At 34.2% G+C, this 20,857-nt stretch overlaps 1 protein-coding gene and 1 long non-coding RNA gene across 6 annotated transcripts in view; one reads left to right on the forward strand and one right to left on the reverse strand.

The window, feature by feature from the left end:
* The window catches only part of LOC107069286 (ankyrin repeat and sterile alpha motif domain-containing protein 1B), a 114,164-nt gene that overhangs the window by 16,562 nt on the left and 76,745 nt on the right, over positions 1 to 20,857 (forward strand). For 3 of the 5 annotated variants that reach the window (XM_089170230.1, XM_015326481.2, XM_015326470.2), the window contains exons 6-10: positions 3,900 to 4,126; positions 4,551 to 4,767; positions 7,675 to 7,951; positions 8,717 to 9,460; positions 12,422 to 12,596. In XM_089170230.1, the coding sequence (XP_089026356.1) occupies positions 3,900 to 4,126; positions 4,551 to 4,767; positions 7,675 to 7,951; positions 8,717 to 9,460; positions 12,422 to 12,596 (1,640 nt within the window). Of the gene's footprint in view, positions 1 to 3,899; positions 4,127 to 4,550; positions 4,768 to 7,101; positions 7,327 to 7,674; positions 7,952 to 8,716; positions 9,461 to 12,421; positions 12,597 to 20,857 lie in introns of all 5 variants that reach the window. The other 2 variants (XM_089170232.1, XM_089170231.1) reach the window with 2 other exon arrangements.
* On the reverse strand, positions 210 to 6,791 carry LOC149033203 (uncharacterized). The gene is made up of 2 exons (XR_016175891.1): positions 6,145 to 6,791; positions 210 to 669 (listed from the first exon to the last, which is right to left on the reverse strand). It is a non-coding gene; the product is annotated as an uncharacterized LOC149033203 (long non-coding RNA).

Consider the following 20,857-nt stretch of genomic DNA (forward strand, 5'->3'; position numbering starts at 1 on the left):
ACAAATGTTCTTCTTTAAAGTATAAATATTTATATAATGTTAAAATATAAAAGTTTTAAACGTTACATTGTGTTTGTGTGAAATCATTTCAAGATAGCTCTAAGAAATTCATCAAGTATGCGGAAGTTGGTGGTTCTTCCAAGCGAAAAAGACCTTAAGTGCAAAGGGTTAATATTCTCGGAGAATACATATTATATTAAATTTTCGAATTATCGAATAGGAAAATTTTATTTGTTTTATATATTTTAAATGACAAAAGTTTTCATCTGGAAAAATCATAAATCATGATCACTTTATTCCACTGACTAAGCTTTCTGCAGGACCAATCGTGAATCGTCTTGGTATTCGATTTGTAGTACCGCAAGTTCGGGATCCATTTGATATTGTGCAGAGCCCACGTTCTCTTTATTTGATTAAGCTGATCCGATGATCGCTGCAGCGCGTTTGACCACGCGTCCGGGCGTTGGTCTACACATTCATTGGCAACCACTACTACCACGACCAATTCTCTCTACCACTGCTACCACTACCAACATCAGCGCTATTTTATATTGCGTTACAATTGGCGGTGTCGCTGTTAGATTAGCCGCAATTCGCACAAGCAGGGTATTTGCACCGATGCGTATTTCGGTGCATTTGAGTACACCATTTCGCGGTCCTGTGATTTCGCTGGAATGAAAAAAATTCGTCATTAGGTTTTTATCTGAATCGAATTCATAAATTCGATCACGCGAAATTCACATATTACTGAATTGTATTTATTAATAGAAAATTATAATCTTTACTTTCATAGGACTTTGAATGTTGAAATAATAAGAAGAAATTAACAAAATCGATCAACTCATCGATTCAATTCAATATTGAATTGAACAATTGTTTTTTATATTTTTTTTGTTCATTTTTTGTGTAATAATACTTTCCCTATTCTTTTCTTATCAGAATATACTGCCCGCTCTAATTATTGAATAATGCTTATTGTGTGATGTTGTAACCCTGAACAACAATGCGTTCGTTCGAGCAAACCATAACGATGTAGAGCCATTTGCAGAGCCGTCGATTAGAACCAATCAGAAAGCACGGTGTTGCGTAATCCCATCGAATGGGATATGTGCCTGCATCCAACTGGCACGGTCCGATGCAACCCTCTCAGAGTAACACGTCCTATGTTACCATCTACCGGTTCGAACGTATCCTCTCTCCTCTCACTTGCGAACATGAATGTATCAGAACGCATCATGCCGGCCAACAGCCGGCCAGCAGTCTCTCTTTGATTCATCCATGCGAATTGCAATCGACCTCCGCCTCTTGATCGCGAGAATCGTATTAATTAACACTGTCGAAACGTATCGACCTAGATTATCTACGATTGCTTTTAGCAAAAGGTGCTTTAGATACCTGGCCCTATTACTTGCTTATTATTATCTTCTTTGATAAATCTTTTGATCTTTAATAGACAAAATTAATAATTAAACTAGCCAACCAATATTCGGTTCTTTGTACGAAAAATTATATTATTCTTTATTGTAAATAATCATCGAAGATGTAAATACTCGAACGATTTATTTAAGGAGCAATAATAAATTGATCATGCACAAAGGATTAACCTTTAATACGTAAAACTCGCGTCGTTTTATTATTTTCTTTCTTATCTTCGTGTATTTTAAGTCGATCTAATATGCAACTCGTAGAGTATATACATATGTGCTTGTGTGTGAACGTATGTGTATAGATCATGACATGAACTTTGAAAACTCGCTAATGGAAAGGTTAAAGTTATTTTCGCCTAGGAGAGCTAAAGAAACATAGAGAAAAAGAGAGAGAAAAAGAGAGTAACTTTGTACTTTAAATCCCATGTATCAGAAAGGAAGATAATTCAATTAGAAAAGGATATATCGAAGATAGATTAAAGGGAACAAATCTCATTATTTGTATCGTCGAATGAAATTAGAGTGGACTGTTCAAGCAGATTTGCGATTCCTAAAACGCCAAATGAAAGAGCGTGATATAACGTAGATATGTACCATAGGAAATCGTAAATTCGTATTCGCGTTAATGGCTTGTTAATTAAATAATATTGTAAGCACCAGCGTACATTGTCCAATCGATCGTTTAATCGGATAACGCAAGAGATTAACCGGATAATCGATTACATCGACGTGGTACGATCGCGTGAGGAAAATAAGTGAAAACGTTATTAACATATTATATCATACGACTTTGAATTAGTTTTCTTCTATCTTTAACACAGAACATAGTTAATATGCTTGATCGCTTATCTAAGCAAACGTGTTATTTTCATTTATTTTGCCGCGAAATAAAATCTTACTATAACTGTAACAAGACCATCGAAGATCTTTTTCTTTCTTTTGCAAAACATTCATGATTTTAATCATTGTTCTTTCAACAATTACGTTCGATATAAAGTTACATTGCTCTTCCCTTTTTCGAGGCTTCGGTGATCGCTCGTTTAACAAGTGGAATATCCATTTTTATCGTTTCAACCGATTCGTTCTCATTTAACATAGCGATGGTACACGTTCATAATCCTCTTGGTAAGCCTTTAAAATAATCGACTGTAGGATGCGTAGAACGTATATGTGAGAATGAGAGAGTAAGAGAGAGAAAGAGAGAGAGAGAGAGAGAAAGAGAGAGTAGAGGGACGAAGGGTTGAACGTTGGAATGGTTTAGAAAGAGAGAGAATGGTAGTGACTGGTATCGAAATGGTCGGCGATCGTGAATCGCCGCGAAACGGTGCTCACATTGTAATCGGGTATAACGTCGGTTTTTCTATGCATCCTCGTAGCCGGTAATCGCTTTAACCGTCGCTCGCTGCTTATAATGCGATCGCATTTGGCGATATACAGTACAGTCCGATGGTTGCATTTTATACCGATGGCGCGTACGTTTGCGTGCTTGCATGTGAATACGAAGAGAGCGAGAGTGAGAGAGACAAAAATAGGGAATGGGGAAGAGAGAGAATGAAAGGGGGAGGGAAAGGGAACGTGACATTTTATCGCTCGAATTTTGGTTAAATAACGCCTTGCTATACATACGCGCGTGTATGTACGAGTGAGTGAGAAAGAGAAATATATATATAGAGAGAAAGAGGGAGACAGAGATATGGGGTTTATTCCAGTGAGAAAGAGACAGACTTTACTTTGACGTTTGCTGGAATTGCAGAATGAGCGAGAGAGAAAGAGAGAGGATTGGCGATAGTGCGGGTGAGCAAAGGGATTGAGAGGGTGAGCGTGGGAGAAAATGGAAGGTGGGGGTGGAGTAATGTCTATTATCGGATTCAATATCGCTGCTCTCGGTAAGCCAGTATACAAATACTCCTATGGCACGGTAATAACAACGTAGGTGCATGCGAATCCGATCCCCAGCCGCGAATCCTATATGCGACGGATGGCTGCGGTCACTGCAGTCGGCGTGGACTGCGTGATGGAATTCGTATTTTGTGATTTCGATTGTCCGAGACAATCTAAATTCTATGTATGTATATATATATATATATATATACATATGCACCGTGCCGGTCCTCCTGCACGATCTCGCATGCCTAGTCTCTTTGAGAAAGGCAAGGATACGTTCTTTGTTCGATTACTATGATGTCGTGAGAATGCGATTGCATTGACCATAGGGGGTAACGCTTATTAATCATTTATTCATTTAATTGTAATAGTAATACTTTTAATTATTATCTGGAATTTTATCTTATATTGATTATTTCATATGATTTCTATGGTACCAAAATTTGTAAAGTTTTTAAATACTATGATTATATTTAACAGTTCTATATCGTTTATTAATAAATTTGTAATAAAAATGAATTAATATTTAAGGTATTTTTTTTTGTCGTTGTTTCTTATTTCTATCATGATTTTTTTTTATTTTTTTAGGGCCGTTGTGGAAGTTCTGCTTGCTGCGGGAGTGGACGTCAACACAAGAACGTCTGCTGGCACAGCGATGCACGAGGCGGCACTTTGCGGTAAGATGGAGGTTGTCCGAGCTCTTCTGGACAGAGGCGTGGATTTGGGAATCAGGGACTCTCGTCAAAACACCGTTCTGGACCTTTTGGGACAATTTCCGCCACACGTCACCCAAGATATTACAGCTGTAATAAAGAGTACGTCGGAATTGCTGCGGGTTGTCCCTTCACTTTCCTCTCAACTCCTTTTATTACATCTTTTTCATCTTAATTACAAGAATCATCTGTATATAATCCAAGCGATTCTTTTTTACCCTCACCGTAATTACGAATATGCGAGATGTGACTAAATTGCTTTAATACTTACAACTTAATTGCATAGATAAATATATAGTAAGAATTCTACTCGTTTATTAATACCTAAATCTTTATTTAAGAGATTTGTAACCATATGTACAAGAGAAAAACATTTTACCGTGCTCGTTGTTATAACTTTACGGTGAGAAAATACGTTGTAAAGATGATCTATTAATTGTTAGGATTCTATTTTATGATAAACGTGTAATATATATATATATGTGTGAGTGTGAGTGTGATATAATATATTATATTCCATGTGCAGGGCACAGGTCCTCTTCCGGAGTGGAAAGCGATGCCGACAGTGAGAACTTGCCACCGATTCCGGTTCAGGGTGGCGACTCATTGGGCAGCCCTTACGAGAACGTACGCCCAGGGGATGATCTTTCTCCGGCGGAAGGGACGTCGCCCACCCAATGGCAGTTCTATCATAAGCCTCGGGACGATGATCGTCGTGTTTCCGGAACTTCCGTTATTTCTTTGTGAGTATATTTTCTTTTCTTTTTTTCTTTTTCTTTTTCTTTTTCTTTTTCTTCCTTTTTTCATTTTCATTCTGGTTTTTTATTGCGTCTCTACGAATCACTTTGTCGAGCAGCCCCACATGTAATTTATTTCTTTTTTTTTTTGACTGAAATTACCTCTGCATCGATGAACTTTAATATTAGGATTATTCTTATAGATAAAATACTTAAACGATTATACAATTTGTTTTTGGTCTAACAAGACAGATAATCTTAATTTATCAAATCAAACCTTGCTGGTAACGCAATTATCTTACATTTTCTTTCATTAATTTTATTTTTTTAAATGAAGAAACTTATTTTAATCAAGATACCACTCATTATAATCCAATATTAACAACCAAGTAATTTTGCCATGTCTTTTGATTTTTTCTATAACGTTTATATGTAATTAATATTTGTATATGAAGCGGATAAAAGGATATTGAATCTTTTTAGATATAGGTAAAGCATTAATAGTATTCCAAATGTCATATATTAATTTATAATATAAGGAATCATTACTCATCTCATATCGAATACAATGTAAACAATATAACAACATTTGACCGTTTCGAGCGGCACACTACATCGAATAATTACACTTTAAAGAACATTGTATACGTTTCTAGTTTGCTACGGGTATATAATTTAGCGCTATTTCGTTCTCGTTTGCGTCCAGTTTCCGGTCACGTCCCTTCCTCATTAGAACGAGTGCTCGCTCGAACTTTTGCGAAGGGAACGTGTAGAAGCAGAGTCGAGTAAAAGAAAATCTTCATCTAGATAGTTCTGGTCAACTAATTAGTCTGACATTTTTCCAAAAAGTAAACATAATCCTTAAACGAGTAATGCACGGTTCTTCCTCGTGTTTCGAACTATCATCATTCTACGTTACATTTATTAATACTGAAGAAGGAGAGAAACGAGAGAGAGAGAGAGAAATGAGTGTAAAAGAAGAACGAACAGCAGAGGAGAGAAAAATAAACGGAAGCAAAGAGTGAGACATGAGCCTACTTTTGCATTGGTAAAACGTGGTAGGGATGTAATATTTCGCAAAAAGTCTCGATATTTATGTATGTATGTATGTATGTGTAACGTACACGTAGGTGCGAGAAAGTACGTGCATAGCTTTAATATAGGAGATGTGGGCAAACAAAAGCATAGACATGAACCCAGCAACGCGAGAGTGAATGAACGAGTATAGAGAGAGTGAGAAAGAATGTGAGATAGAAAGAGTAAAAGAGAAAGAAAAAGAAGAGAAGAGAAAGTTACTGGACGAGCAAAAGGGTGATGATGCCTGCTTGCATAGTTGCTACTACTGCCACTACCGTTGCCATCACCAACACTAGTTAGCTATACCTGCTTCTGTTAGCCACAGTCGGTGGTGTCATTGCTGACTCCTGTTGGTTGCTGCTGTTACTGCTACTGATGTTGTTGGTACTGCTGCTGCTGCTGCTACCACTACTGCTGTTACTGCCACTGTTGGTGTTGCCCCTGCCTTAGCCACAGAGTTGAAGGTTCTCGGGTCGAAAGGGGAGGTTTCGATGTATAGGTAGAGGAAAGAGATAGGAATAGAGAGGGAGAGAAAGATATATATAGAAGAGGAGGAGGTGGTGCGGCCGCGTGTAGCCCCAGCGCGTTAAGCACCGCTTGGCTTGGTTTAATTTTCCTGATGTAGGCAGGCAATGGTGAGTCCGACCGTCTCGTTCGCCCCAGGTCACCCCCGCCGCATTGCCCCATTGCTACTCTCGCTCTCCACTTCCGCTAGCTACTAAGGCCAACCGGTTGGCTGAACTCAACGGAGTGAGAAGGATAAAGAATGAAGGGTGCAATGCCAGCAAGGAAAGCTCTCCACCGTCCGTGTTTGACATTGGTATCCCCGACTCGGCCTGCCTCGAGATGAATCCATCACGTTAAACAATGTAAATGTTAGCCCGTCTCAGCACAAAACTAATAACCATGCCTCTCAACCGTGTCCTACGGATATGGCCTTCTCTCTTTCTGCTACCCGACCAGTTTTTTCTCCAAGATTTTCTCTTCTTCTTTTGTTTTTTCTTTTTCTTTTTCTTTTTCTTTTTATATTCGTGTTTTTTGCAATTTGTTTGAAAGAGATCAGATACATTTGAAGATTCTTTGGGCTTAGAAATTTTAAACGATTTCACTTCAATGAGATTTGACGGTATCGAATCAATAAACTTTGCTTCAAAAGTAAAAAAAAAAGGCTGAAAAAAAAATATATATATACATAAAAAAAATGTATATATATATACATAAAAAAAAAAGATTTAACGAGCCTAGATGGATGACGCGTTTCAGCGAAGATGAGCAGAATAGGGGACCAGTGAATGGAGTACGGAGGACTCTCCCACAGACAGAGGATTACTCCGACCCCAGTTCAATCTTCGACAGTGTTCTCATGTCTATGTCTGACACTCTCAACTCCATAAATACTCTTGAAAGTTCTGACCAAACACCTGAAGACAAAGCACAAAACACTATCATCTCTTCTAGAACACCATTACAACCACGCGACACGACAGGGTAATGACATAAACAACATTTGGCACTACCATCATTCACATATTTATAATTCGCTTATTATAAAATAGAACAAACAAACGAATGGAACGAAACGAAACGAACTGCGTTTTTTCTTTCTATCATATTTTGATAAAATCCTTTTAAATAATCATAATAAACAATTTAAAAGTGTTCAATTCAAAAAGGAAAGCTCAGTTCGTTTAAAATATAATCGAAGGATGAGAATAATTTAATTTATAGGAACAAATGGAAATGATCGATTTTGGTGGTATGTTAGTTAGTATTCGTAAAGATAATAATCACGATTAGTATCGTTTAGAGATTAAGTTTGAGGATTTACTATCACAGGGGTTCGGATAGTGGATTGTATCAAACACCACCTGTACCAAGAGGAACCATGGAGGGTAGTTTCGTGTCGGAGGATCTGTCCTTGACATTGCCCACAGGATATGGTGGTAACAGGGAGTCCGATCAATTGAGCGTTTCCTCGTCCTCTAGCGTTGGTGGACCAAGCCCACGGGAACGACGATGTTTGCCCAACGATTCTGGTGCCCCTGGGATTTACTTACCAATGGCGCCCCTATCCAGCTCGCTTCATAGCCCTGCCTCTAATAGCAAAGTCTCGGTAAGTTTATCTTTTCTTTTTCCTTTAGGGATGAAATGACGTCATAAGTAAATCAAAATTATTCGAAATTATTGACCTTTTTCTTATGTTAAAAATTCTATAGATTATATTTCGGGTTCTTGAGCGTTTCAATTTCATCGTTTATACGATCGAATCAGTGATCATCGTCATCGTTAAATTATAAATACAAGGAACATTGTTATTAATATAGGTATGATTAATATTCTAGAATGATTACGCGTTTTAACGAGAGAATCGTTTTGCAAATATTCTATCTACGTAGTGAAGTAAGATATCGACAATGTTTAGAGTGTGCTTTAAATTGATGGAGGTATCATCAATTTCGTGGCTTTCCACAGTAAAGAATTTACTTCGTTGATCGATTCCTCGATAATTGGTCTGTCGATTCGATCGTTGTAACGGAGAAATCTAATATGAAGGTAGAGGAAATAGATTTTTGCATCGCTCTCGATAAAAAATATATAAAACTGATGGGAATCCTTTGAAAATAGAGTTCGAGTTAACGTATTTTAATAGATACTTTTTCATTTGTATTTGGATATACAGAAAATTGTAGTTGTGTTGTCGAACGTTGACTATTGAACGCGCAGTTGTTTTTCTTTATTCGTAATACACAAAATTAAATATATATCGAAAGAATCGATCTTTTATGCTTTCATTTCGTATAACGTAAAAATCGTTGTATAAAGTAGGTATTATGAATCGATATCAATAGGGAGGCTGATTTAATGGGGATTTTTATAGCCAACACCACCGAAGAAACCACCGAGGCGTAACCTATCGGTTTCGCCAACGCACCTGCAGACTCAAATGTCACTTTCGGCGGACTGTTCGTTGGGTCCGAGTAACTACGAATACTTGTTCTTGGCGCGTAGCGGTGCGCGTAGTCACATAGATCTCGAGCAGCTACAAAAACGTCGTGAGCAGTTACGACACGTAACGAGAAGCGTTGACCAGTACGTTGAGATGAAATCTCGTTTCGTGCCGTCCATGGAAAGTGGTACCAATCGACGAGAGGGAATGCAGATAGCGACAGCAACGACAACATCTAATACCAACGTAGAACCAATAGCAATAACGTCGATTTACGAGAATCGTCCAATAAAAATGTTAAATCCACGAAGGAAACTTCGTAGACACGCTTACGAAGGCTATGAGCTTGATAACAACGGTCCTTGCGTCGACAAATCGCCATGCAGTGAAAACGACTCGATACACCAGGAACAAACCTTCGTCTCTAACGCTTTTCTCACCTTGAAGTCTTCCCAAGAGAGCTTGCTAGACGAAAAACGAGAAACTCCAGACGGTGGGCTTACAATGATGGTTCAGGATGGTAGAGAGGCCACGGATAAGAGACTCAGGCGTGTGCAAATGATGTTCCCCACGAGCCCAACTCATTACGTTCAACCACCGACTCCCGATCATCCACCACCTTCTGCCATGCAAGCTGAAAAGTCGATTCACGAACGTATTCGTCCATTGAGCCAGGTGAGATTTTTTAATCTTGTTAAACATTATAAATATCTATTAAATAAATATTTATATCAAAACAATTTTTTTATGTATAAAACAACGTTTGAGAGTAATACAATAGACGATTTACATATAGAAGATTTCTTGAACATATTCTCGGAAGATCTTTAGATTCATTTCCGTACGTTCGAGTACGTGATCGTTGATGCATGGGAAACGGTGTCTTCGATTTCATATCTTGTCGTATGAGAGTTGCAAGGAGAGTTGGAACGTCGTGAAGTCGAGAAATTCCATCTATGTCAAAGATCGTTAAATCTCTCAGTCGATTCGAATCGTTGGATAGAAGATAAGCGGTAGTATATGGTCTCTAGTATGTATAGGTATACCTATGTAGGAACGTCTTACGTACCACGGGCTACGTTTAATATACAAGCCCCTGTTTGATCTGTGATGCGATTTCCAAGGAGCCAAATCTGGCAGTTCCCTACCCTATTTCTCTCTCCCTTTCCCTCTCTTAGTTTCTGCTCGTGGTATCAGCATCGCTCTTTCACAGCCGTTTGCCGCGTCATCCTGTGATCGCTCTGCTGTGAGACCGACTCTACGCGCACGCTTCCTCTCTCCTATCTACCGGTACTTGGATATCCATGGCGTGCTCTCTTATCTCTCTCTCTTTCTCTTTCTCTTTCTCTTTCTCTTTCTATTCCTCTCTTTCTCTTCTAGTCAGCATACGATGCTTTTCTCTTCATCAAACGCTGACGACGGCTGGTATATGCACTACATCTTTCAACGGCCGTACACGCTCGGCAAAATCTAACATAGATATAATATATATGAATATATATATATATATATATATATATTTGTGTGTGTGTGTATGTTTGTATGTGTATCCTTTTCACTAGATGCCACAGAAGGGCAAAGGAGAACGTGTTCCTTCGAGCAACGTGCATCGTTGGAGTACGGATACGTTTCCGTTTGCTCGGAAGGATCCGTTGGTGCGTTGAAATCGTGTGAATCGAGCATTCCCGGCTTTTGCTTCGTTGCATCTTCGGGGAATGCTCAACTCGACTTCTACCGTTATTTAGAAATCTACTTCTTCAAAGATACGATCTCCCCCTATTTGCAACCTGTCGCTTATGACTATACAATGAAGTAAGCCGGATGTGTTAGTCTATGAAGGAATACCTATCCATTTTAACGTATTTTAAGCATTTAATTTTTTATTATGTCGTTATCGTGTTTATTTTATTGCATATCAACGTGTTAAATTACATTTTAGTAACTGAAGATCATTTAACAATGAGAAAGGTTTCTTGCATAAAGCCCACACATTTTGATAAGAATTTTCCATCAAATCTGTGTTGAAATATGATTTAAATAAATGTTGTTACAATCGTTGAAGAAAACTGTCGGTTGAAATAGTCGAAGAAAAAAAAAGAAAAGAAGATGAGAGACACCCAAAAAGACGAAGTGAAGGAAGAAAATGAAGGAACCGATTACGGATGGTTGCTTTTCACTTGTCAACTTCCGGGGGTTCAGTAGAGCAGCAAAATGCAAGTCGCTGACACCCTTTGGATAATGAAGTCTCCGACTTTTGCGCTTCTCTGATTCTTTTTCTCTCTCTCTCTCTCTCTTTTGAAAATGTTTCTCCATTTCTCTTTGCTTGTCTCTTTTATCTCGTTTTTTTGAAACTTCTTTCTTCTTCTATATCGTTGAAAGTACATAAAAATATATGATTTTCCAGTGATGATTTATGCTTTTTACCATAAAAAATATTCATCTCGATGATGATCGTATATACCATTTCGAATTTTAATTGAGGAAAGTCGAACTAGGGAAATTTCTTTCTCGATTTTTGATTTTCATTACTCTTTTGTACATTTTATTTGTAGTCACTTAAGGAGTTATATACAGTTAGACGGCCAAAAAAAAGTGAATTTTCCAGAATTTTTTCTGAGAAACCTTTTAAATTTATTGATCCAAAAATTTATACACATATTATGGTATCTTTTAACTGTATTTTAAGACTTAGTACTAGTAAAAATATTTATTTGAAAAAGAGCTACAGCTGATCTCCAGGAGCTCCTCTCAAAAAAGACGTTTTGCGGTGACCACTATATCTCGGAACTGGATCATCTTAAATTAAAAAACCAAACAGATTTCGTTAAAATAATGTTAAATCTAGTAATTAATCGAAGGAATAAGCAAAATAAAATTTTTTGACAAAATGGCGGTTTCTCAAAAAAAAAATCGATTTTTCACCGAAATTTCGGCCTTAAATTGTTTATAAAAAAAAAATATCTATCGGAGAGAAAAAATCTTCGATTAATTACTAAAAAATATATTTAAGAAGGTCGTGTTAAAATTTGAGACTAATCGGTTTAGCCGTTTTCGAGTAATGTTGGTCACCGACTTTGATTACATCATTTTGAGAAAAACGCGTTTAAAGTTTGTACCTTGTACTTCCAAGCACTCTGAAACGCCTTTTCAAATTAGCTTGTAACTTTGAAAATATTCACCGGAACGATATGAAATTTTCTGTGTGTATTCTTAAATATATGTACATTAAGAAAATAAAATTAAAAAAAAATCGATTTTTTGAAAATTCTAACTGTATATAACCCCTTAATAAGCCATACAAATTATACTCTCTTGATTTAACGAGAAGAAAAAAAAACATGGTATATATTTAACCGCTTGCTTTCACAAGATTATAGAATTGAATGAGAATTAATTAAAAAATATTTTACAAGAAAGATAAAAATCTTTTTATCTTTTAACAAAATGACGAATAATGAAAAAATAATGTTACCCTCATTCGTCCATATTATGATCTTCGAAAGATCATGATTTATGTCAATCAGAAATTTTTTTTAGGGCGTTAAGTTATCAAAAGAAAGTTTTTGAAAAAAAAACAAAAAAGAAAAGAAAAACAGGAAAAAAAGAGAAAAATATCTTGCATTCGTTTTTCGTTAGGTGTACAAAAGAAGATCCCACGATATGGAAACGGAAACTGACGAGGATTTGCTACAGTTTCCAGCAAGCGGTTCTCTCGATGCATCCAGCGGATCTTTGTCGAGTGTTTCTCTTTCGGACAAGAGCATGTCCACCGACAACGTTGAGGAATACTTTGGAGACGTGCCCTTCGCAGGTAAACAGCAACGCACGCTTGGCTGCACCGCATGACGCTTCTTTCTGACCACGTGTATATGCATAATCGTTGTGTTGCGTCTTTGTTGTTTACGGTTTGCCTGAACACGGATGGAGATACACTCGTTGCCGGACCTTTTTCTCCTTCCTCACAATAAATAATTTCTTATTTTTTCCCCATTTTATAAAGTTTGAATTTTTTTGAATATTCTTAATGATTTCTATTTAAATATTCATATATTAGTATATATATATATATATATATATATATATACATATGTAGGTATAAATCCCTTTTTGTTATATCTATTCAACCCTATCGATTTTACCAAAAGATTTATTAAATGTCGATAAATTTCACACACACACTTAAAAAAAAAACCCTAGAACAAATTATCTGTAAAAACTTAAATCACCCTCTCTGCTCGTTTCTTTCCTGACATTAATCGGATGCACTTTAACCTGAAGAAATCTTTGCTGGAAAAAAAGGGAAGGTAATCTATCCTGGGGGCAAGTAGTACCTCCGTTATTGGACAGCTCGAGGAAGACCTCGTTCGTTCCATCGGAACTTGGATCGAGTATCGAAAAGCCTTCTTTGATTTTATAAGAAAAAAAGAAGCCATCATGAGGTTCATTCGAAGGTTAAGAGTATGGATGGGCTTTGGAGTATAGTTTTACACGTATTTAGATGTATCTATATAGAAAATATATATGACGAAATAACGTTATTGATGATCGCGGGAATGCCATAAAAAAGAAACGATTTCAAATTTTTTTGTTTTGTTGGAAATAACAATGAACCTTTAATTTGTCCTATGAAAAAGGGTCGTTTTATTAGGGGAAGGGGAAAACAAGAATTTAACGATTTCAAAAGCTTGTTATTTTTGTGACACGTGATGAAAAATAGTAACTATCCAATTCTATCGTTATATTGATTGTAATTCGTAAATTAACTTGACGTATGTAATAAATAGGCATTTCGCTTCGATAAAAACACCGAGAAGTTAATATTTATCGTAATTGTCGCGTTTATTAAATTGAACATTCCGAGTATGACCCTTCTATGCTTGTCGACTGACTTAGTTAACGTAAGTGTCACAAATGATACGGTTAAGGGGTATAAGATGTACAGTGAATAAACTGGTTCCTTAGATTGTCAAAAAGTTTATTTTGAAAATCATGTATTAGGGTTTTTGTATATAGATATTGTATATAATATATGATATGTTTATAATTATCTATATAAAATAAATTGCAAGTGCAATACGCTCAAATAGTATTTCCTGTTACATCATGTATTAACTAAAAGAAAACAAAAATTGTTTGTTTTAAAAACAAATTTTAGTGATATTATATAAGGCAAGATAAAAAATAGGCAGGAAAAGAGAATTGAAGAATTATTAGAGATTTTATATTAACGTTATTTGTTTTTGTATATTTTTTCAATAGATATATTTTGTTTTCTTGCCGATTTTGAGAGTACATAATTATGTAATTACGTATATTTATAAATCTATATCATTGAAATTACATTTATAAAAGCAGTATTTGATAACAGTATAGATATTAACAAAGAGTAGCTTCGTGTCCATATACTGGTAGTATTAAGTAGATAAATAGATGTAGACAAAAATTTAACGAGTAGCTAAGTTCAATTTATAGAACCTATAATAAGTAATATTATTAAATATGTATATATAGGAGTATAGTTGAGCCAAGAAGTAGAAGTACATATCTACGTATATACATGTGTAAAAATATTATTCATTAAAATAGTAAGTATATTGAAGTACATATTCAATGCGCGTAGTCGATAGATTTGATTTTGATTTTGTAAAAAACCAATTCAACTGAATGTAATAAAAATAAGAATTTATATAATACAAATTCGTCAACAATTTTGAAGCATGTATTTTTTTTATTTCTTTTATTCTTTTCTTTTTGTTTGTTTGTTTTTTTACTAACGTGTTTAACGTCTTGTGATTTTTTTGTATAAATTTATGAAATAGTTTAACATACAGCACAGTAAGATTTATTAATATATAATTTTCTAATTTTTTTATACATTCTATTATCAATAAATCGAAACTATTTTCTATGCAATAAAGTTGTATTATCGAAAACGAATCTATCTTAAACGTGGAAACAGTACACTAAAAAATTATAAAATAAGAAAAAAACTCGTATTTAAATTTGTGATGTAGTTTAGAATTTATTCTTTGATATAAAACAATTTACACACGCTACATGTCGATACTTATGTAGTTTAATCTATGAAATATGTGAACATACACTCACATATATAAGGCTATTAGATAAAGCGAAAAACAAAATATATATACTTACTTTTAAAATTTAAGTTATCGTTTATATTATAATATTGGTTTGGTAATAAACGTTGCGCTGCTATAATGTATGCGATGTCTACATTTATTTTGTCGCTTCGTTTGTCCTTTTAAAGCTTTTGTGAGATATTCAAAAAATGTCTCTTTATATTTTTTAAGCATATAAAACAAAATTTATGATTTTATTTTTTTTGTTTATAATATTTCAGTAAACGCTATTGATGTAATAATGAACGATTTATAAAGTATTTTCTATTGTATGGCACGATAGTATCAAAAATTGTGCTACATTTACCAAATATTATTGTAATAAAAATTGTACAAATTGTATATATGTATGTAATATTATCATTTGCTGATCATTTTTTTAAGCAGAATGCGTCGTATTCACTTGTACGGATGCATTCTTTGCATATCGTACACGTATTCATTTACACGATGAGTAAATCTCATGCTTGCAATTATTTGCCATACACGAACACATAAAAAAAAGTCTTGATTAATTATTTATCATTCTTTAATATCGCATTTTTCATAACGACGGCGTTCTTGTGTAACAGTGCATGCAATTGCGAGGAATGAGATTAAAAAATGTTACAGGTGAACGCTTTCGTTAAATAAGCAACGAATAAGTCTTAAAAATCAAAAATTTCACCCGAAATTCGACCATTCTCTTCGATGCTTCGTTTACAGGTCAGTGGATACAGTATATATTTATAATACTTTGCTTAGCATATTTTTTGATTATATAATCTCGACGTATATACATATTCTTTCTTATTTAAAATTCTTTTTTTTTATAATTGCATATAAATTATATATGCTAATGCATGTTTTCGCTATATTTCGAATATATTTTTCTTCTCTAAACGCACTCAGAAAATTTGAAATTTATCTTATCAGTAAAGCTCGATAAATATTTAATGCCAATTTAATTGTATTTATTTAATTATGCTTTTATACCTACAAAGCTGACAAATATATACGTGGTTTCTCCAAATATTTGTAAATACACAAGTAAGATATATGTATAATATTTAGACAATTAAAATTGTCATTATTTAACAATTTTACGACTTAATAAACGATACATTCAACATAGAGTTCAAACTCACACGACACTAGTGTGTCATTAAATCATAAGCGATCAAGTGTTGTAATAAAGAAATAATTTATACATTATTACTGAGATAATCTAAGAAATCATCACGATAGATGAATCTCGGTCGATTCAACTAGGGCAAGGTGAGATTATTGCATAAATAACATCAATTATACGTTTGTATTTTTTCTTTTTTATTTTGAAATAATCATTACAACATATTTACAAATCGTTTATAATCATTTTATGATTGCTCTATTAGCCTATTGAATCAAATAACAATTTGCTCACTATCAAAATGATCAATTACTACTTGTCTTTTTTTTTCTTTTTATTATTTTTAAATTTTATAATATCGCATAATTTCGTTAGATTGATATTAGCAAATTCCGCGTTACGTTACGTTTTCCTTAACAAGATTTTTCGCACGCGTATCGAAGTGTCACCGATATTGATGTTTTGTATACGTTCGGTAACATTATAATTGTTACATTTAGAACGACTAATGACGACAATATAGAATGTATCGTTTTACCTGTAGGACTCCTTATTCTCGCATACATATTTGCTTTTTATATGTTTTTCTACACGTATAGATAAACGTGTAACGTACACACAAGAGAAAAAAACATACACATGTTTTTATACCTAAGTGTTGTATATAATACGTAAGGACACATACGTGTACGTATTATATATATGTATATACGGTAGAGGCGTGGATGGCTGACGATAGATATTCTTATCTGACAGCGGACAGACACGACGATTTTCTGTCTCAGGAGAGTTAGTAGGTATACGACGCTTCGACCGGCTAAGCGTTGTTTTCGTTCCTCGTTCTTCAATCGTTTATCGATTAATTAGGTATTTGTTATATTTCTCTGATAAAAATAGTAACATCGAACAAATGTGTATTGTTTTCGTGTGGTGAAATAAGAGAAAAGTCAATGGGTAATCGTATGTTACAATAATGTTTTGAAATTATTTATTTTCATTATTAAAAAAAATAAAAGTGAGATATCACTTTTTGAATCTATACCATTCTTCTCACGTAACTTGAAGCTAAAGAAGGAGAGTCACGAGGAGAAGAACACTTCATAGAAGTAGCGGAGAACATAGAAAGAAAGAAAGAGAGTGTGATGTGTGTGTGTGTGTGTGTGTGAGAGAGAGAGAGAGAGAAAGAGAAAGAGAATCGTCCGTCGGTTGGAATTTTAATCGCTTTCACATTTTGCAATGCGATAGTTCATTGCCGGACATTTTACCACACCACAAGGACACGAACTGTCCGTGTACTTATCGACGCGTTAGTTTCCGCCTCTTAACGAGTTATCGCTCATCGTACGGTAGTTTAGTATTTTACTTATTTCTTTTTAATCTTTGCTTCTTTTTCTTTTTCTACAAATTACACACGTCGTTAGAAAGATTTACATACGCTTAAACACATTCGAGATAATCGTATTCGTTTATATATTTTCTTTTTTTTCTCTCCTTCGACGTACATATAATATATAGCTGAATCATACATGCGTTTCTCTTTTCATTTATCACGAAATAATTCTCGTCGTGTTGTACATTTGTCGTAGGTTATGAATCGGTTGCTCTTTCGGGATCAAATGTTTGACTCTTTATCGAAACAAGCAAGTGAATTCTCGCTTATCAATTTATCGATAATATCGAAATAATATACGAAACGAATATTATCTTTTAAATTATCTAACATTTTAATTAAAAGTTAATTTTTGAATAAAAGGAAAATAGATTGAAATTATCATTAAACGCGAACGATTGATTCTCTCGATTGGGGGATGATAAACGGTTTTTTTCATGATGACTTTTGCAAAGAAACGTGTACGTCGGTTTTGGCGTCAGAATGATGCCAAGAGAATTTTAATGGGGGTTTAGCGACAATAAGACAAACTACGTTACGACATCCGGTAGCGGGTGTCATTGGGCAGCCGGCTTGAACGCGCGCGCATTTTAAACATAATGGCGCGAAGTTGGTGAGTAATGTGATATAGCACACACACACAACAACAGTGCTTCGTTCTTCTATTCTTTTTGTTTCACAATGTAACACAACGTTAACGTTCTCTTCTGTAAAGTGCAACCGTTTAGCTTCAATAGGGAAACTCCTCTTGTCACGGAGTACCGATCTCTTTCTTGGCCACTTTAATTCTTTTAAGCACTTCGCCCGGATACACTTATACAGAGACAGAGCTTTAAGTACTACTGCTTTGAATGAACTGATTATTTCTTTTATTTTCTTTGTCAATATAATTTCTATTGTTCTTTATTTCCAATATTCGAACACATTTCTCTTTTATTCAATAATAATTTTCCCATTAGTTTCGAACAAGATGATTTATTATCATACGCTTTTATTGTTTTAAATGTTTGGCCTTCAAATGATTGAGTATAAATGATGGAATATAATATATTTGTGTAGATAAGTGAAATATAAATCGCGTTAGAGATTTCTCTTGTTTCCTCAACATGGATTGAATATCTACATTTTTGTTTTTTTTATTTTTAGTAGTGAATTCGTATATATACACATATATAACTATACTTTCGATTATCTCGAATTCTCGTATAACGTATTCCAAAGATTCATTGTTAGCTCAGCGAACTGTGGTATATCCAAAAGACTGCGTTTCTTCAAACTCTCTTATCTCGTAAGGTAAAGCTTCTATCTCGACCAGTTCCTAGTAACACGCATGGGTGGTATACTTTATCTAACGTACAGAGGAAAAAATACGGGTGCTATGACCAAGGGATTATACGGGAGAATTAGAATACAATTTTAAATATTTTTAAGAATTACCATATATATAAAAAAATATCATATAATTCGAAGTTTACAATACGTGTTTACGTTTTGTTGTAGAATAAATACAAGAATATGATATTTTGGCTTAACGGATTTCGAGAATTTGAAATTATCATTCGCGCGAAAGGATGTTCTGGCATTCGCACAACTTGTTACGATGACTCATCAATGATATAATTATTAATTCAACTTCGTTAGTCTCCTAGTATTATATCGCATAATGGCGTAATAGGTCTTTCCAGATCCATACATATACCGAACGAATTTTCGTATTTATTTGATCATTATTGAGAAATTATATTCTTAATTTATATTTAATATTGTAAAGATAAATCATATTTTTACTATAGAAAATAGTTATTGTTAATGAGAAAAGTGTGATTGTAAAAATATTCTGTGAAATCGATTAAGGTAAAAAACTATGTAAAAGTATCACGTAAACGTGACATCAGTTTCGACGATATCTCTAAGTAATTTAGGCTACATTTAATACTTTCGTAGTTGAGATTAATTAATCGGTATATAGAACATACTCGTCACGAGTAGCGATTTTTCGTAGCGCGAAAAAACTAGTGATACTGTTGTATGCTCGGGAACACATATTATGACATCACACAGGAATGTTTGGATCGTTGGGTTGTGACTCACACGCAACGAAGAAGACCTCGTCTTTCGATGGTTTCAATGTATTTGTATTAATATATATACGTTCATTGCTATTACTTTGGACGACGTCCTCTCTTCACAAAAAGAGGATCGTTTAATTCGAGAATGATTTTAATTAAATTTCCAAATATACTTATCATAATACAATGATATACAATACTATTCGCAGTATATTTTTAAATTTTATCCTTAATCAATGAATATAATTTTTATATTTATTTAGTGCGACGATCGATTTATCATTGTCATGTATGTAGTTATGTATTTTGATATTCTATGAGTCGTTTCTTAAAAAATGAAGAACTTAAGAGACTTCTCATAATGAAGAGTAATTAATTATGTTATTAACTCTAACGAGATATCGGATATAATCTTCTGTTGTAACCTAACGTTAAGGCACTTAATTAAAATTTATTAGACCATTTTTACTTATAAATACATATCAAATTCTACCTCGATTTTTATCTTATACACATATTTATATCAATATTTTCATAGTTTCGTATCAATATTTGATTTACGTATATATATTTTTGATAATTTAAATTTTATTCATATGTTATTTAAATTTAATTAAATTTTCAATTAAATTTTCAATTTGTAACATTTCAAAATTTATAAAACGATATTTGAAATGTGTCGTTTTCAAAATTTTGAGTTATATCTATGTGTATTTAAAAAAAAAAAGGCAGTTGATTTACTTGATCAAAAATGCTTCTTCCTGCGTTCATTAACATCACAATGACCATGTCTGGTCAGTTAGAAGCGACATTTACCATCTGTAAGCATATTCTTCGTACGGCAGCAGTATTCATTGCGTTGCCTGTGTCATTCAATTCTTCTTGTCAGGGTCGTGTCAAGGTTTTTCGAGATCCCTGAGCTCTCGGATACTCACATCAGTGTTAATCGCCTAAATTGTCAACCTTGTGATAAAACAGCCTTATTTTTAGCTCACATTTACACCATTTCAATTCTTTACGATTTTGTGCAATACTTCAAAATTAAACAGTCCAAATAATTTAATGAAAAGTACGCAAGAGTATTTGTAGTTCAAATCTTCTTAAACGTTAATAAAATTATCATTAATGAAATTATTATTATTTAAAAAAATAATACAAAAATCTTCACGTGATTTCTGGTAGAACGAATACAAAGGAAATTTGTTCAATAGAATCGTATATCCGATACATTAATAAATTTGTTAAAAAATAACAAATCACTGGTAAATCCAATGAAAATACTCGTGAGGAAATATTTAAGATATCATGCTCGGCATGTTACCTAGGAGACATCGATGGCGGAACAAGAAAGGTGGATAA

The sequence above is a fragment of the Polistes dominula genome, unplaced genomic scaffold (genome assembly GCF_049000335.1).
Source record: "Polistes dominula isolate Pdom_NZ unplaced genomic scaffold, Pdom_raw_medaka contig_15, whole genome shotgun sequence".
Lineage (NCBI taxonomy): Eukaryota > Metazoa > Arthropoda > Insecta > Hymenoptera > Vespidae > Polistes > Polistes dominula.